The sequence below is a fragment of the Pungitius pungitius genome, chromosome 10, assembly GCF_949316345.1.
Source record: "Pungitius pungitius chromosome 10, fPunPun2.1, whole genome shotgun sequence".
NCBI lineage: Eukaryota > Metazoa > Chordata > Actinopteri > Perciformes > Gasterosteidae > Pungitius > Pungitius pungitius.
Window position 1 is genome coordinate 6,156,312 of NC_084909.1, and position 19,016 is coordinate 6,175,327.

Genomic DNA, 19,016 nt, shown 5'->3' on the forward strand with positions numbered 1-19,016 from the left:
CTCGACTTCCAGTAGCCGCCTGGCCACCGCCTTCTTTCTGCTCACCCCCTCCCTCCCTGCCTCCCTCTCCCGCTCCCCCCCCCCGCCCCCTCCTCCCCCTCCGCCTCCTCCGCCTCAGCCGCTACTGCAGCAGCCCGGTGCCTCCTGGATCCATGAAGAGAGCACCCTGCACGGCACGTCCCCCCGCCACGATGGGCCGCGAGCTGAGCACTGCGTTGATGTGTTGATATTGAGATATTTCAGTTATCAAATATGAATCATGCATTTGATATTTCTGGCCACTTTGCTCGGGAGCATCCTTTCGCCTTGGCTTCATCCATCACTAGCGTCATCCGGTATGTATCGCACTAGCCTGCTGCTGTCGCTTTTCTTCTTCTTCTTCTTCCCTCACACACTTTCATCCAATTAGAAGCACCTTGCACTTTCCCTGTTGGGCTAAAATGAAATCCGATGATGTACTGCAGGTACACATCATCGTGCACCCCCCCCCCACTCCCTTAAAAAAAATTTGATTTAATATGCGGCGTTTCTCGGCGTGATGGTGCATGATGCAGACCACATGAGCTCAGCCTCTTCTGTTCAGTGTGTGAAAAGAGAGTGCTCTTTATTATGTATGAGTGGCATGTTTGTATTAACTGCTGCCAGCACTCTTTTCCTTTAAAGTGCTTGCTATTATATGCTTTTATATAACATTCTAGGATTTAAAATTCCTCCTGTTATCAGAAGCAATTTGGATTCGTATTGCATAATGAACACTGCACAAGTCTATCTGGTGCAGTTTTTCACTTTGGAAATAAGCGATTTAAAAGTAGCTCTCAATGAAATTAAGCTATTTATATTCTCTATTCTAAACCAGCCGTACGTGGTTGTCAGTGTAACATGGCATGTAACCAATCATTCCGAACCGCGTCCAGGAGAATCGCAGTAAAGCCGGGGCCACCTCAGTGTTATCAATTTGTTTCATGAATTAAAGATGACAGCTGGCTGCGTGTGTGTGTGTGTGTGTGTGTGTGTGTGTCAGGTCTTTCATGTATGTACGGTGGAAATTGTCTTGCAGTTTCTCAAGGAGAAGGAGACAAGGTTGAGAGGGACGCAGTGCCAGCCGAGCTAACGCAACAGGCAACTGCAGCACCTGCTCCAGACAACACAACCCACCATGCGGTAGAGCATGTGATCACCTACCCCTCGCGTTTGATCTACTACCGGAACGAGGACTCGGAGAGCACCTATCATGACCTGGACACCAGGGCCAAGAACCAAGCCACAGAGGGGCAGGTAAGGGCGGGACGGGCCAGGCGGGGGGATTGATACTTGGATGTGGTGGGTTGTCGCCTCAGTGACCAATGTTTAGTCACGTGATCGCATGCTGTGGGGAACGGGAAGTTTGGAATGCAGATTGGATCTCGAACTGTCTGTTATTGTCACACGAAGAAGAGACCCGTCACACGCAGAGCGTCAGCGGCTACAAGAGCTGGAGTGACGCCAGGGCCGACCATGTCGGAGGAAGCTACTCTTCCAGTGCACCCACTGTGCATTGCCATCTGCCATTCGTCCGACACATCTGTTATCTCTGTGCTGTAGGCCATGTTTAAGGTGTACTCTGGAGGGTTTTGTGTCCGCGGAGAGCTGTGGTCTTGTGCTTCATCATCTGCAGCCGCAACTCTTTTTCTACCTCACAGGCAGTCCACCTCGCCCAAGCCAGTTTCCAGTTAGAGGCATTCGGCACGCGATATGCTCTGGATTTATCATTGAACACGTAAGTCCCTGTCATCCATTCTGACTATTGCGGATTAATGCAGGCTAAATCAATCGATTTCAGAGCTCGTCAGCCCCCTGTGGTCCAGATGTTGATCTCTATGCAATGACACCGGGGAGGGGGGCGCGGTTGTTTACATTTATAAATAAATTACCAATTAACCGAATCTTTACAACGGAGGTGATAAGTGCAAAGTTGTCACAACTCAGAATCACAATTAGCCACATTTAGAACACAGCAAGGGCACCACGTCGAACAATACTAATGTGTCCCTTTTATCACAACAAACCTGGACACGCAGCGAATGAGTCGCTCACAAGAAAATCTTGTGCTGTCAAGGTCATGTTGAATGTAACGTGCAGATGGTTGAAAATAGCAGAACGTCAGTATTTATATTTATCTGGGGTTTAAGGCGAAGCTGTGGGAAAACATTCCTTCCACAACACACCCACACTCTTATCCTATGGATGTAACATAAAGCATTATAAAACAATAAAACATTGAAAGGCAAGCTGTGATGAACAGTTTTATGTTTTAAAGTTTTTACGTTCTAATTTAAATGTAGAGACAATGTTAACTAAATGTCTTGTGTTTTTCTTAATCAATCAGAACTAAAGTTTGGATATCACTAGGTTCTAGGCCCTAACAGACGATAGTTGAAGTCTATATCAGGCCGTCAAAGTGACCGGAAACTGTAACTGACTCTGTAACTGTAACTCAATATGTGTCATAGCTGACACCAAACTGATCTCTCAATGACTGTTGTTTGTAAATGATATATTGTTCTATATGTCAGATCCGTGTTTAATGCAGCGTCAGTCAACGATTAATGTAATTGGAGTAATTGAAGAGGTCAGCGCGCTAGTTTCCAGAGTGCTGAAAGCAATGTTGGTTCAGCCACCGCACTACAGACGGACTGTTTAGGACGAGGATTTGGAAAACCAAAGTCTTCATCTTTAATGAGGCATAATTTGCCTGTTTGCATGAGAACCAGAAGAGAGACAGTTACTCTGTGGTCTGTGATCACTCTCCCGTCTGCAGACACGAGGCAGCGGACACTCAATGATATTGATTTAATGCCTTTGCAAAGTAGCCGGTCTGCATGTGTGAGGGTTTAATATACGTGTGTACAAGGACTTTAAAATGTTGATTGAATTCCAAATCCCTTGATGTGATTTAAAGGCTACATTCTGTAATATCAATTTGTATTAGTCTACATAGCTGAGTGTTGTTGCGTGGTAAGAGTGAAACGCTTCGATGGCTGGAATTCAGTCTCCTGTTACTTTAAAAAGTAGTATCATCACTTTATCAATAACAATGTATACATATGTATATATATATATATATGTATTCTGTTTATTGAAGAGGTGATGCTCATGTATCAGGTAAGGGAGAGTCTTCCTTGATATTCAGTGTGCGTGTCTCTCTTCACTCGGCCATAAGGTTTTGTGGAGATGAAAGAAAGCAGAGATCAAATACACTTGTGTGTTTTGTGTACATGTATTAAGTGGTAGGTAGACACTGGAGGAATCCCAACCTCGCCCTGTCCTCCCCAACTCAAACAATCACATTTTATGAGACGTTGTCCTGCGCCTTATTGTCAGACATTGAGCCATTAAGCAGCAGCTCTGTACAGCAGAGGCTCCAAAGCATGACCTTGATTCCTAGCGGTTTGCTTGTAGGTTGTCTGTGAGACACATGAGCTAACTTCAGTGTGTGCCTTTTTTTTTTTGTGAGAACAGGGGTTTGAATTCCGCTTGGTGTTGTAGCTGCGACAGTACTGATCTAAATATAGATAGGTCTGCAACCTGCCAATGGTTGCTACTCTATCTGCAAACCTCTCACTGAGCCTCGGATTGCAAATCTTTTTAGGTATCAGAGAAGATGTGTTTTTTTTCCCAGTTAAAACAACTCGTACATTGACAGAATAAAACGTGCATTTGATCGTTAGAACATCCCGCATCTGCTTTTGCCACTGTCTCGCTTCCCAGATGCGGACGCCGTCGCGCCGTGGACTCAGAGACCCTCGGGGGGGGGGGGCCGGACGCCCTTCTCAAGACCCCCTCGGGCGCGCTTTCACCCGGCTCTCTCGAAAACGCGCGGCGCCTACACACGCGGGGGGCGGGCCTTCACCCCTTCACCCCTTCACCCCGTCAACCACTCGCACTCGTACAAACACCGATGCGTAGTCCACTCCCCACGCCCTGCCTCATCCGTCACGCTATTAATAGCCCCTCCGCCAGGAATCTCTCACACGCGTGGACTCTCCCATCACTGCTCCTGTGCCGCCGAGCATCACGCAAAAAAACGTCCCACTGATGATGTTTCAAAGGTTCATCACTCCTACACGTTCTTTTTTTTTTTTTCTTCTCCACATGCATGTGTGGAAGAGGATGTCGGTTTTTTTTTGTGATTTGCAAGGTTACTAGGGGGAAGATAGAAAGAAAAAAAAAAGCGCTGTTGTTGCAGAAATCGCAGCCTCTTGAAGCCAGTTGTCAGCTAACAGATTGAGTGTGTGAGATGATGGGGGACGCTGACTCAGATAGCCGAGAACTGGCAGGAGGACCGCTGCGTTCAAGGTGAAGCCGAGGCCTCGCCATCAATTCCCCACATTAGGCGTTCAGACACAACACTTCTGTTTCTGTTCCTGTCATGTGTGCGGTTTCTCATCTGGTGATGTTACTTTGGGAGATTTGAGGAAGTAACAATGTTCTCTGAATGAGTTCATGCACACTCTGGATGAGTTCGGCGATGATTGATTGTGACCCTTTCGCTACAATAAGGCCACTTGGCAAAATGACTGAGTAGGTGTTAATCTTGTTGTGAGAGTATTTTTCTGAGTAAATGCGTCATAATGTTTCCTGAGGGGAGGCAACCTTTAACATATCTGCTGCACTTTTTCCTGGATGTCATGGGACTGTTTGTGTAGGCTGATACAGGCACACTGGTGATGAGTGTTCTTGTTAAAACGCCAACCAAAGCACTACTGTGTGAGTCAGAGAGAGCAGAAGGAGAGAACCTATTTCTGTGTGTGTTTTTTCTTTGTTCTCACTGCATCACATCCATCCACCTTAATCATCTGCAATCTCTATTTTTACAGTGACTTGCTGTCGTCAGATTACGTTGAGATCCACTATGAGGCGGGCAAACCTGTTTTGTCAAAGGTAACGTCTTTGTTAGTCGTGACTAAAATGTTAAAGCACACATCTGTTTAGTGTTTTCCACAGCTGCTGTTTTTATTTTGTCAAGTTCATTGTCGGTAAAGCGAAAGGCATTAATAGAAAATAGACTTTTCATGTAAATGAGTTTGCTTCTTACTTACTTTTGCTTTTATCATCAAGCCTTCCGCAAACATAATCAAATCAACGCTGCAACTGTCAAGGTAATCTTCTTTTGCAGTCCGAAGAAAAGAACAAATTGTACAGGACGAAGATATGTCTGGTAGATAGATAGAGATAAGTAGGCAGACGCATTATGATAGAGTAAGGCTCAAGGCTGGAAGGTGGAATAAAATGTGAAAGTAGGGGATTTTCATTGAGCAGAAGAAAAGAGGCGATAAAGAGAGGAGGTATAAATAAAAAAAAAAGAAGCGGGTTGGGAATGAGCTGCTGCTGAATCAGGCACAGGGCTGGGCACACTGTAGCTGAATCAGCAGGGTTCTGCTCTCCTGCAGCCTCCTGCTGGATCTCTGGTCACGTGACGAGAGAGAAAGCCTTCTGCAGTATCAGTGCAGTGTGTGGGATGGGTGAGGAGAGCGAGGCAGCAGGAGGAGGGGGGGAGAGGGGGGGGTGGATGTCCTCTGCTCACCCTGCATCTGACAGCTGAGTCACAGATAGTGCCGGGACCCACCTCGCACGCAATGTTTTCACTTCACATCTTAACGAGCAACGCCCCCCCCCCCCCCCCCCCCCCCCCCCACACCGAAATATTTTGCAAACGTACCAAATTGGCATCTGTGAGCCAAGCTGCTGCCTCCTCTGTTAAAAAAACAAAACAAAAACACCAAACACCTTTCACAATTGCGTGAAAACTTTCGCCGTGTAATGGTGAATCCGGGTGTGTGCACACTTTGGTGGGATTCTCTAGCGAGTAATGCTCTTTTTAGGTGTGGCTGGGGTTTTGCTGCGATGATACATTAGCCCTGTGTCGTCTTCCCTCAGGGCGGTGAGCACTGCTACTACCACGGCCAGGTGAGGGGGAACGATAACTCCCATGTGGCCCTATCTACCTGCAACGGGCTGCAGTAAGTGAACAGCAGAATTGGGTGAATTCCTCGCCGTGTTCAGAATAATTCCAGATGCACTCATGTCTGCTCCTCAGCTCCTATTGACTCGATATCGACTGCCTTCTCTTTCTCTCTCTTTTCTGCTCTCTGTGCCCGGCAGTGGGATGTTTGACGATGGAGTCTATGTGTATCTAATTGAGCCCTTGCAACAGACTCATTCAATCGTAAGTTATTCCCGGTTGCTGAGAACCAAAACATGCACGGTATCATACAAAGGTTTTAACCCATTCAGCTCCAGCCCACATGCAAATCCACCTCTGCTGTCCCATTCAGCTGAGGATAACTTAATCCCTCATTACATTAGTACATCAGCTGAAGTACCATTTTGCCCGATTTGCAGATGGTTTAAATGTAATTGTTAAGTTGCATCAGACAATGTCGTGTTTTATTGTTCTTATTAGTAGTTGTGGGCGGTACACTATGGTTGAAATCAATATCAAGGCATTGTTAAGGATGTTCATTACATGATATCGATTTCAGTATGCATCATGATATCAAATATTTATTTCAGAATCACATCAGCAAAAACAAAATGCCTGGATTTCCTGGATTTCATGTTTTCACTGCATCAGGCCAAGAAATAGACCGCCCTATGACCTAAATTCTCTAAATGAGAACAAACTTGTGAAATCCTAACGTCTTTGTTAGGCTAACTGTTTCCCCTTTTGTCAAGTCTTTAGGTTAGATGAACTATCTTTAGCTTCATTTTCCACAGACCAACCTAAGGGTCATCAGTCTTCTGACCCTTGGCAGTTAACACTTGTTTTCCTGAACCACGCAGGATTCAGCTGCAAGGCCACACAAACTAAGAAGAACCCTTTCCCTTCAGTGGGACAATGATTCAGAGGAAGAGGGTAAGTGTTACCTTCCTCGCGTTGTCCCAACATTTAACCTCTGACCCTCACGACTCGCGACTACAGGCATTACTTTGACCTCAAGTGTGTTTTGCGCAAAGCTCACCAGCGTGGCCACAAGTGGAGATTCCTGGGGTTGCAACAATAGTGAGAAAGTGAATACGCCTCAGGAATGAACAGGAAGGAGTGATTGTTTTTCTTCATATTTTGCACCGAATGTTTTGTTACACCCACTTCTTCCATTTTTGCCAAGTTGGATGTGTCTTCTCCAGTCTAGCGTGTAATTTAACTGACTGCTTTGACGGCGAACTCAGAAAAATGACTTGAGATTTCTTAAGGGAAAAAACAAACTCCACCCTGTGGGCTCGAACTCACGATGGAGGTGTACACAACCCAGCTGTCAACATGGGGGTTGAAATGTCACTATTTCCTTGGGTGGGTTCACAGTTGAGGAAGAGGAGCAGCTCTTCTCCGACCTGGATGACTTGTCCTGGCTGAAGCGCAGGAAAAAGCGAGCAGTAAGTCCCTGAACTCACCTCACCTCAAAAGAAACACAACAAACTAAGTGGAATGGTTCACCAGATGTGTGGTCTTAATCAACTAGTGAAGAACTTAATCCACTTCCTGACAATAGCTGTTGCTTTTCATTTTGCAGATGCCTCGGAATGTATTTGAGGAGATGAAGTATTTGGAGATCATGATTGTCAGTGACCACAGTATGGTATGTAACCGGCGGTGTCTCATACCCAAAACACATGAATATTTCAGACCTACTCTGCTTTTTTCCTCCACAGGAGGGAGCCGTCAATTCAGCACATTATACTGAGTGAGCACCATTAAATCACTGCGGCTGGTTTATCTCTGTACTCTTTCATCTGTGCCCGCAGTATAAGCGACACAAGACCAAGCAGCACACGAGGAATTTTGCCAAGTCGGTGGTGAATTTTGTGGATGCTGTGAGTAAACTTCTTAGTCACTTAAGAGCTACCCAGCGAATGAAATCACGCTCACATGCGACACATTACTTTAGTAGCGGCTTTGCACCGTTCATATAAACGATTTTCACTGCTCTGTTCCTTTATACAGCCTCGCAATGCTGGAAGAAGAGCTCATACATTTAACATAAGTCCAAAGAATGATTGGAATATTTTAGCGATGCTTTAACACTAAGGCCTGAGGAGCATTTCAATGCTGCAGTGGTGGATGTGGAGCACATTTGTTGTTTGAGTTCGGCACATCACACACACTGAGCATTGAGACTCCGGTAACTAGCAAATATGTCCTTACAGTGTGAACATATTGATTAATGGCTCAGGGCAGCCAGAGTCCTTCTCTGGTGTCATCGCCGTAAACCTGAGTCGGCCCCATACTCGTCTTATTGTGAGTCCGTATGGTATTGTGCTGCTGCTTGCACTCGTCAGGTGTATTAACACTCCCGTGTTCCTCCTTTTCCCCAGTGTGCTGCATCCCCCCCATCTGTCCTCCTCAGACAGTTCAGATTCAAATTCACACCCAGTGTTGTTCTCCTCTCCCCGTGCTGTTGCTGCTGGCTCTCTCCCTCTCTCTCTCTCTCTCTGCCTTTCTTTATTCCTCCCATTCACTGCGCGCTTCAATGGCAGATCTTCAAAGAGCAACTACACACACGTGTGGTGCTGGTTGCTGTGGAGATCTGGACGGACAAGGATCAGATCCCCGTCAGCGTGAGGCCGCTGGAGATGCTGCGGGATTTCTCCAAGTACCGACAGCAGAGCATAAAGCACCATGCCGACGTCGTGCACCTCTTCTCGTACGTTCTCATTCAAACTTGTGTTTGCCTCACCCTTAGGTGCATCTTCTTTACTGATATCGATTGGAAGTCAGGATTTAGTCTTTATTTTCAGTCATGTTCTTAGAACTTTTAGCTTTCTCTTCAATTTGATTGCTTTCAATCTTGTTAACATGAAGCAGGTGAATGTAAACGTATTATAGTATAGTTGCCATTGTATTTATCCGTGATGCATCGTTTGGCTATACTATTAAGATTTGGGCATCGAGATGATTTCTATGCAGCCACGTCAGAGCTTTAGCTCATGGGTTGACATTATATTCTCTCTGTACGTCTTTGTTAATTCCCTGTATTTAAATAGGACGGTGTCTTCAGGAGAGAATGATACATACAAGTATTGTAATAGTAATATATTTTGTAAATATCTATGAAATTCTGATGTGAAGTTTCTTTTCTTCTTTTGATCCCGTCTCCCTCTTTGTCTTCCGATCGTTCTTTCAGAAATGTCACTTTCCACTATCGCAGAAGCAGCGCGGCATACTTTGGAGGCATGTGCTCTGTGAGCCGAGGAGTAGGGGTCAACGAGGTCAGATTTTCTACCTTAACACTGAGCATCACATCATGAGAGAGAGAGAGAGAGAGAGAGAGAGAGAGGGAGGGCAGGTGAATAACCCCCGGTCTCTGCTGTGCCTACAGTACGGCACCAGCTGGTCCATGGCGGGGTCTCTGTCCCAGAGCCTGGCTCAGAACCTGGGTATCCAGTGGGACCCAGCCTCCAAGAGAAGTATACACCATATACACGTGGTGGTCTTTAAGCTGGTATAGATTAAGGGCAAGCTGTTGGCAGCCAAAATCTGTAAAAAAAAAAAATACATATTTACCTCAGGTGGTTTTAGATTTATTGTAAAGTACTTAAGACGGGAGTGAATGTATTTTAATTTACTGATGGATAAAAATAGATTGAGAGGTTTTCTCAGATTTGATCTGAAATGATTATCACTTAGATAGTGACTGTAGAACAAAATCATGCTTTTTGGCTGAACCAAACTGTCTCTTGTTAACTCTTACATGTGCCAGAAGAGACAGATGAGATGGAGAGATGCTCTGATTTTAGAGGCAAAGGTGGTGCAGAAGCAGACTTTCAGTTAGCCTTGAAGAAGGGTGATTGATGCCATTAGTTTTGCCATCAGACGCAGAGTCCACGTGGTTAAAGCTCAACCATTAGAGAGGGGTTTTTTTTTATGGTCTGAGAATTGGTGAAAATTATAGTTATTGAGCTGGAGATTCGGCTTTAAACACACCGATTGCTTCTCGCTGAGGTATTAAAGTCAATGTTCACATATTGTATTTCAATGCTCGTGTTGTGTGTTTTTTTTCTCACAGTCTGTTTCTGTGATTTTTCTTTCCTCTCCTTCCTGCTTGCAGAGGAATGTGGTTGTGTTGACTCGTGGACTGGCTGCATAATGGAGGACACCGGGTAATGTCCAACATGCCCCTGAGACACGCACGCACAGACGCACACTCACACCGGAGAGAGGGATGGTGGAACAATTATACATGCTTGTTTATTGTCTCCTGCAGGTGTAATCACCTCTCTGGGAGTGTGGGAATGAATGCACAACCGGTAGATAGATGTTCTGTTTTGACCTTGCTGATTATTCAGACTCTCCAGTGTCAACCCTCTTGTGTTAAACAATTTCCAACCAAACAGTCATTAACAGAAAAAAACTGTTCAGTGCATGTGAATACCAGGTATTAATGTAGTCAGTGTGCGTTCATCAACCACTGGTATGTGATGAAATATGCGAGGGGAACATTATAAATAACTTCATCCTTAACAGAGCGGCAGAAACTCTTCTTTCGTCCATGAAGGCATTTCAAACGCTGCTCTTTTTTTAATTAAGTAATAAATTGCTCGGTTCTCGCACACCAAATTGGGCTTTTATCTGCTCCAATTGCTATATTCTTTTTAATTTCCTGGGAGAAGACAAATCAACATTTAAAGATAGCCGTTGTAAATGTAGGGACTGAAGAGGACTGAATTTGACATCATTTTAATTTGAACTGACCCATGTTTGACTGTTAAGCAGTGTGTGTGTGCGTGTGTGTGTGTGTGTGTGTGTGTGTGTGTGTGTGTGTATGTATATGTGTGTGTGTAAAAGATCCTCTAATTCGGAAAGCCGCTCATCACACACATGGCACCGTACAGCATATTTCCAATGACTCAGCCCTTTCGGTTTATTATCACCTGCTATTCTCTCCCTTCAGGGTCCAGCACCCACGCAGATTCTCCAAATGCAGCATCTCCGACTACAAGGAGTTCCTGCTGAAAGGTGGAGGCTCGTGTCTGTTCAACCGGCCGACCAAGGTTAGACTCTCTCTCGCAACTCTGGCCACGACCGCCACCCGATGGCACGGCCCGCTCCGCCCCTTGACGCTCTCTCGTGTCTTCTCGTGTTAGCTGTTCGAGGCCACAGAATGCGGTAATGGGTTCGTGGAAGTGGGAGAGGAATGCGACTGCGGAGCCAGAGCAGTACGTTCTTTTTTTTTTTTTTTTTTTTACTCTGGAACGTCCGGTCCGATTGTTGTCGTCTGTTTGTTGGGATGCGTGAAGCTCTTTTTCCTGTTAATTCTCAGGAGTGCTACAAGGACTGTTGCAAGAAGTGCTCCCTCGCCAACGGGGCGCACTGCAGTGACGGCCCGTGCTGCAATAACACATGTCTGGTATGACTTTGGGGTTTTTTCTTTAAGTTTCACAGAACTCATTATTTATTTAAACCTCTGACTGGTAATCTTCTTTCCTTTTCTTGGCAGTTTTATCCACGAGGTTACAGTTGCCGCTACGCTGTGAACGACTGTGACATCTCAGAGACCTGCTCCGGGGACTCTGGACAGGTGTCCTCGTGTTGAACTGTTACATCTCATTACATTTATTTCTAAATAAATGAACAGCATTTAATGTAATGTTGGTGGTGTTATTTTTGCAGTGCCCTCCCAATCTTCATAAACAAGACGGTTATTACTGCCAGGTAAACAAGGTAGGCACCGGGTGGCATCAAACAAGCGGTCATGCTTGAAAACAGCAGATCAGGAGACTGAAAATGTATTTACCATCTTTTTGTTTCCCGTCCTGAAGGGACGCTGCTACAGCGGAGAGTGCAAGACCAGAGAAAACCAGTGCAAATACATCTGGGGGTCAAGTAAGACGAACATTCCTTTGGCTCAGCAGAGTATCATCATACGCAGATGCCGAGTGGAGATAGACCGTGTCGGTTCACCCACCTTCTCTTTACCTCAGAGGCCGGAGGGTCGGACAAGTTCTGCTATGAGAAGCTGAACACGGAGGGCACGGAGAAGGGCAACTGTGGAAAAGATGGAGACAAATGGATCCAGTGTAGCAAACAGTGAGTTTTGAAGAGAGACAAATGAGGCTAACAACATACGAGCATGACGTATGGCATACTTAATTTATGGGCTTTGGTTTTTCCCTATTTTCTTTTATTAATGACATCATAGGAGATTAATGAGGTTTTGAAACCAACCAATAGAGGGCAACAGAGGGGACATCGTCTGCACTGTTTACACAACCTATTTAAAATCATTACATCTTTCTTCAAGCTTGCAGGCCCGGCCCATTGCCTTCTGCATACCATTTTTATTTGCAGTATTGTGTTTTGGCAGCAACGCTCTCTAAATACATTCATGTTGATCTCCAGGGCCACTTTCAACTCTCCTAAAGGAATACTTTCCCATTGAAATAATAACTTGTATATTGACACTGAACCTCGCGTCGTTCCCTGGGTGCCTTACGCCTAAAAGGCTGGGTTGAATACGTAGAAGTTTAAGCTTTTATAAGAAGGACGTCCTGACAAGGCAATGGATGATTGGCATCTGCACAGACTTCTCTCTGTTGTATTTTGCAGTGATGTGTTCTGTGGTTACCTTTTGTGTACCAACATCGGCCGCAACCCCCGCATTGGCATGATGAAAGGAGACATCACCCTAGCCTCCTTCAACCCTCAGGGCAGAATGGTAGACTGCAGGTAAAGACATGAGTCCCACCACACGCTACGAGCTGGGAACCTTCCCGCTGTGCTCCGTGCCCGGTTTAATCTTCCACGCATGAGTTTTTTGCTCCGTGTCCCTCTTTCCGTGTTTTGCTCCCCCCCCCCCCCCCCCCTCCCCCTTTCCGTCCCTGCGACCTCTCTTCACAGCGGGGGCCACGTCCTGTTGGACGATGAGACGGATCTAGGCTACGTGGAGGACGGGACTCCGTGTGGGCCGTCCATGATGTGCCTTGACCGAAAGTGTCTGCCAATCCAGTCGCTCAATATGAGCACCTGCCCCAGTGGACCTAACGGACAGGTGTGCTCTGCCCATGGGGTGAGTCCACTTACCCACAATCTACACTGACGCTCTCCGGGGGTCTCGGAAGGCTTCACTTCATTGCTTATAAATGTTAGACTGGTCTTTTGTGCCGACAACCGTCACGCAGCGTAATACCATGTAAATTATCAATAACACATCATGATTACATTAGAAATGGGTTTTGCGAGGACGCAACATTCTACCGAGAGTATGCAGCTCAGCCGGAGGAGACACGGTCACAACAGGAAAAGCACAAGTATGAATACTGAAATTAACGATGCCCTGATTCCATTTGGCTGTGGGTGGTTTTGTAAATGCGGCCTTCCCGCGATGACTCACTGGAACGGCCCTACTGGTAATGTAACGCATAACACCTGTTCTGTTCCCACTATGACGAATCAAGATGTCGGCTGTGTGAGAAAGAGCCATTAGCTTCCAGCGCGTTGTGGTTCATCGAGCCATTGTTGTGTGATTCAACCGATCAGATTAAGTTCTGTCCGTAGACTGGCTCTGCTGCTGTTAGCATAATTAAATCAGCTTTGAATAAGCAGCTGTCCAGGCCCGAAATTCCTTTCTGGAGCTGTAATATAATGAATCTATTACACTGTTGTAGGTGGGAGCCTTTGTTGTGGATGAGCAATCCAGATGGTTCCCCAAAAAGTATCCCAGCGCATCAGCAACTTTATTTACGGCTTTCGCAACCCCTCTTGTCGCCTCATCTATTTTTGTCTGATCTGTACAGGTGTGCAACAATGAAGCCGCGTGCACCTGTGACACCACCTGGGCAGGGACAGACTGTAGCATGCCCGATCCTCCTAAAGAGCCTGAGGCCACTCAGGACGAAGGACCCAAGGGTCGGTTTCCTCACCTCTTTCAACCTCTGCTGAATAACCCACATGTCAATGTACACTGATTTAATTTAGCCACGATTCACGCCGAGTTATACACGGTATATACGTCGTTGTCATTGTCAGTCACACTGTTAGATCTGAGTCTGCACGCAATTCCACAGGTGTACCGTAGAGTCATAAAGACGTTGCATGTAAGACGGCGGCTGCAGGATAAATGAAACGACGGGTGTCACATTTGTTACGATTTTAGAAGATGAAATGAACACACAGTTCAAGTTGTACACCTGACACTTCTGACCACCCGGGGGGACGGAGGAGGTGGTTTGGGGCGATGGGAAGCGTCACAGAGGGAACCGCGTCACTTCATCCATGTCTCTGAAGCAGAAGCCTGCTGTTTGTTTTTGACAGGGTGGTAATAACGCTCCTTTTCCCTCTGCACAGTGAGCGTGGCCACTAACAGGCTGATAGGGGCAGTAGCAGGGACCATTCTGGCCCTGGGGGTGATTTTTGGAGGCACAGGGTGGGGAATAGAGTAAGCATCTTTAACCCTTTCACAGCTCTTCCTCTCATAGTGGTGCCTCAGTGTGCGGGCGGTCTTGTGAGCCGGCCTGAGCCCGTGTGTGCGTCCCGGTGGCTTTGTGTTTTCTTGTGTGTTGGTGATGACCATATAATTGTCACGTGATGTATTCAGTGTTGTGTGATTGATTGATGGACTCCTCCTCCTTTTCCTCCTGTTGTTTCCCATTACTACGAGCCTCTTTCTTCATCCTCCCTCTTCTTCTCGTGGTCCCTTTTCTTTCTCTGATTCTTAGTCGTCATGTGGTTGCTCCTGTGATCCTCTCCTTTCTGGGGCATGTGGGGCATTTAGACGGAAAACAGTCCAGTTAATCAGCTGGCTGGTCAGACAGTGGTAGGCTGTGTGGTGACTGGGAACGCGTAAAAACATTTCCACTGCTCATACTGCAGACCACATATACATCTCACTGGTAATCTCTGGTTGATTAAACCTTCAATCGTGATGGATAACCACGGACTAGTCTTCTGCACAACCCAAACGGACAAACCACTGATAATCACTACCTCAGCTGACACCAGATACATGTAAAGATTCCCAGGGCCTCATGTTAAACACTAAAGGGGGCATGCAAACTAAGATACGGTCATTTTACTGTAACAGTACTTATGGTTATGTTTTCTGTTCCATGTGAAATCGTCATTGTACAGTTACATGTTATTTACACAGTAAGTGAGTATAGAAACTCATGTTTTTTTCCCCATAACCCTTTACAGGTCCTAGTGCCACCAATCTAATAATAGGCTCCATCGCCGGAGCCATCCTTGTGGCTGCCATAGTGCTGGGGGGGACTGGATGGGGCTTTAAGTAAGCAACACGCCGCATGCCTCTCCTGCTGTAACTCCAGCATCCATGCTGCTTCTAGACGCCAGGGTTTGAGATCCTGCTACAGAATGTGGACCCCAGGGTGGACAATGCACAAACACATGCCTAACACACACCTAAACTGCTCAGCTCCGTCCGGTGTTTTCATAGAGAAGGGGGATCTGGGGAGACACTGGGCTCCATGTGCGGCTTTTGTGTGTTGATCTGTAGCAGAACCTCAAACCGATTGGACGGGCAGAGCTTACGCTTGACATGCATGTTGAGTTCTGACCACAGAGGGGGAAAAACATATATAGCAATAACTTAAAATTGTAAGCTTGTATTGATCAGTTCAATTCTTATCTCCCCTCTGAAATCCAAGGAGAGACCTCTAGCAACTCTGTGTAGCCAGTAAATGTACTTTATTGTACAATAAATAGATTCTGTTAATTAGCTTGCCGTCTTGAGCAACCGAAGCGTTACACATCTTAATTTAAATAAGTCTAAAATATCGCTGACAATCCCGCAGCGACCAAAGCATGCCAGGTAGCAAAGCATCATGGTCTTCACCAAAACATGCAGAAAAAAAAAAGAAAAAAAAAAGGAAAGAAAAGAGCAAAACATTTCTGCATGTTAACCTGTTGATTTGGAGGAGGTCATTGCACAAAGGCTGAGCCAAACACCAGATCGACTTGGTCCAGGCTCGTCATGCTCTCACCACCTCCATGATCTTTTTCTCAGTCCGTTACTCTTTGAGGGGTGAGAGACTTTAAATGGAGTGGTGAGAGCGACACAGAGACAGAAGCCAGGAGCCTTTCTGTTGGCCTGCAGCCTTTGTGCCGTGGCCCCGGGGGCCACGCCCACCTGAGATGGCCGGGCTCCGCCCTAGAGCAGAGCAGGATTCTCGGACCCTGCCCACACCAGCTGCCATTGCTGCCTGCTTCACAGACCTGGTACAGACACGGCACATTCCACTGCATGAACCACGCACAACAGTAGCGCCACCTTCAGTTGGCCTAGTGTTGGACCCGGTGCATGACAGAGTGATAGGAGCCCCACAACAAGCCACAGTACGGGGAGGTTGTGCATCACTCTAGTTGTCGTATTGTTGTCGTCCCACTGTTGTGGTAGTTATTGTTGCTGCTGCTGCTGTGGTTGTTGTTTATGTGGTTGTCTCCTCTTTCCCTCTTCTGTAGAATATATTTTATGTTTAGCTCTTTCCTCCCAGATTGTTATGTTTTTTAGTGGAACTAATATCTTTTCCCATCCAAACTGGTAATGAGACATGACTCCTACACGTCTTCATTCTTGTAAAATGACGTTGCACGCACAAACCGCTCGGAGGTTGCCTGGAAGAGAGGCAGATTTATATTCATCGACCTTCAAAGTTAAATTCATTAGCTCGGTTAAAAATCGGTCAACGTTTTCACTGAGGTGCCGAGTGTCACAGATTGTGACACAGAAGGAAATAGGAAGACTTAAGTGAAATGGATCCTCAATAGAAATGGTTTTCATTGTGTTTATCATACATCAGCATGAATTGGAATGTGGAGATTTGTGAATATAAATACCTCTCACTGCCTCTTAACAGTCACTGGCTCAACACGGACCTTCCTTTCAATCCATCTTGGAAAACCTTAACCCCTAACAATATAACTGTGGAGATTTTTTCTGATTTTATTTTCTACTCTTGAACATAACAACACGTCATGAAGTGTCAGTGGCATTTTACTCGTGTTTAATATTGTAAACTGATGAGTGTGGTTGCTTGTTCAGGTTGCACTAGCTGTGAAACAGAGGTGAATTATGCCACACACTGACTCCTGTTTCTTGTCTTTATGTAAGAAATGTGAAGAAACGACGATACGACCCCAACGCTTCAGCCATTTAACCCGAGGAGAGATGGCGAGGAGGACTCCCTCAAGGCTTCCCTAGTTGGCTACCTGACAGCCGGACTGCACTTATCGCTGCTGATCCTCGGCATTAGATTTACTTGAAAAAGAGGACACATAGTGGACATTTTAACAAATTTCATCGTAGTGATGTTAGACAATGCAGCCTTTTTCGACTCCACCTCACCCATTTAACAACCCCCCTCCCCCTCCTTCCTTCCCCCCCCCCCCCCCCACTCCGATCTCTAGAGCGGTAGCGCTCCTCTTCCATCCTTTAGTGCCAGTGCACAGGCGTTCAGGCGGAATCCACACCACTCTCTCACCTGGCATGACTTTCCGCACAAAAGCGTGCTGCTTGCTGGCCCCCCCCCTCTGGCATGAAGAGCCCTTTCTAGCAGGACTCTGCATGGCTACGAAAGCTATACCGCAAACACATACAAAGAAGGTGGGTGGGGGGGGGAAGGACTATTTGAATGCAGGGGTAGCCTTGTTAAAAACCAAACCCAGGTAAAGGCGGTTAAAGCTCCTCTAGTTTACGTTTTAGGGGCTGTGGATGATTAAGGAGGCTGCATGTGAGGACCCATAAGGGCAGTGCAGACCACCTGGCGAATGCACACACACAAATTGTATATAAATAAAGGGTTCAGGTTTGGAAAAGCAGCATATTTTAAAAGAACATTGATTGCTTATTTTTCATTTCATTTTTTTATCTCAGCATGTTGTATAGCGGGTGTTTTTGGCAATGTTCTTGACCAAGATTGGGTTTTGAGCCAAAATTGTCATCGCGCGCTGCATAGCGTCCGGCCTGAGGTCGGATTCAGAGTAGCCATTGGTGGCCCGAGTTGTCAGTGATCCAGACTGACATCGCCTCTGATTAATGTCACAAGAACCCCCCGTCCCTCCTCCTCCCCCCCCCCCCCTCTCCTCCTTCCCCCAGTCCCGGAGTATCTTCAACCGTAACTCAAAAGCCAAAGAACCAATCACCTGAACATATGGATGTTGTTGCACACAGAGCACTTTCCCCTCTGTCTGCAGCCAGCGGTGCCTCTCCTACTGCTGAGGGCATCACGTCGGTCCGAGCAGGCGCTCACCTGTCCAGCCAGGTCTCATGTAACAGTCCTCATCAACACCCACTATACTGGCTTAACCTTTTTGCTCTCATAAACTCTTAACCAAGTCCGGTAACACTGCATGCATTCACTATAGTGGGCTTATAATTCTATATGGAAGTCCCCAAAATCTGCAAGAAAAATATGCTTCAAAAGATAGGTGCATGTCAACAAACAAAAACATTTAACTTTTATTTACTATGCAAAAAAGAGATATCGCACAAACGTATGGGTATATTAATGTCAACGTAGACATGGAATTACAAGAACGTTCTGCTAATCAGCCAATCTTTTGTATTTGGCCGAACCTTCGTCTAGTTTCACTTTGCTTCAGCGTACTCAAACTTTGAATGGAGTAGAAAAACCAATGAATTAATATTCACAATGAAAAAGCAAGAGAGCACCCTTTTACATTTGTGGAACTGAAAATATTTTTTGTGTGTTTTTTCATCCGGTCTGATATTTTTAATCTCACACATGCACACGCACGTACACAAACACACTGTATGGTGCCTGTACATATCGAGGCCTGGACAGTTTTCTTGTGCAGGGCTATTATTTCCCATCCAGCGGATAGTTGGTGTGTTCCAGGTGCTGCCGTAGCACTGGCATCGTTGTAATCCTCCATGTTACTCCTCATCCAGTGTCCCTCTCTCACTGCATCATGTACATTTGGACCGATGAATAAACTACTGACAAATTTTATCCAAACGTCTCGGTGTTTTTCTCGCCGAATCAGCGTAACATTTTTATGTGAC

General features: G+C 46.1%; 1 protein-coding gene across 6 annotated transcripts; it reads left to right on the forward strand.

Annotated features, from left to right (window-relative positions):
• Positions 1–101: 101 nt before the first annotated feature.
• LOC119228549 (disintegrin and metalloproteinase domain-containing protein 23) lies at positions 102–17,279 on the forward strand. 6 transcript variants are annotated; one of them, XR_005121525.2, is made up of 27 exons: positions 102–335; positions 1,022–1,275; positions 1,680–1,756; positions 4,857–4,920; positions 5,917–5,999; positions 6,142–6,205; positions 6,823–6,895; positions 7,343–7,413; positions 7,551–7,616; positions 7,783–7,851; positions 8,515–8,681; positions 9,162–9,246; positions 9,357–9,444; positions 10,086–10,137; positions 10,929–11,028; positions 11,122–11,193; positions 11,298–11,384; positions 11,475–11,555; positions 11,648–11,698; positions 11,797–11,860; positions 11,959–12,064; positions 12,584–12,703; positions 12,875–13,043; positions 13,771–13,882; positions 15,170–15,260; positions 15,999–16,210; positions 17,103–17,279. XR_005121525.2 is itself a non-coding variant. In XM_037488277.2 (26 exons), the coding sequence occupies exons 1-26, from the start codon at positions 260–262 to the stop codon at positions 17,146–17,148; spliced, it is 2,388 nt and encodes a 795-aa protein (XP_037344174.2). In that variant the 5' UTR covers positions 102–259; the 3' UTR covers positions 17,149–17,279. The 6 variants fall into 6 exon arrangements, 5 of the variants coding, with proteins under 5 accessions (XP_037344174.2, XP_037344173.2, XP_037344175.2 ...); XM_037488277.2 differs by lacking the exons at positions 15,170–15,260; positions 15,999–16,210 and adding an exon at positions 14,321–14,411; XM_037488276.2 differs by lacking the exon at positions 15,999–16,210.
• The last annotated feature ends 1,737 nt before the right edge of the window (positions 17,280–19,016 follow it).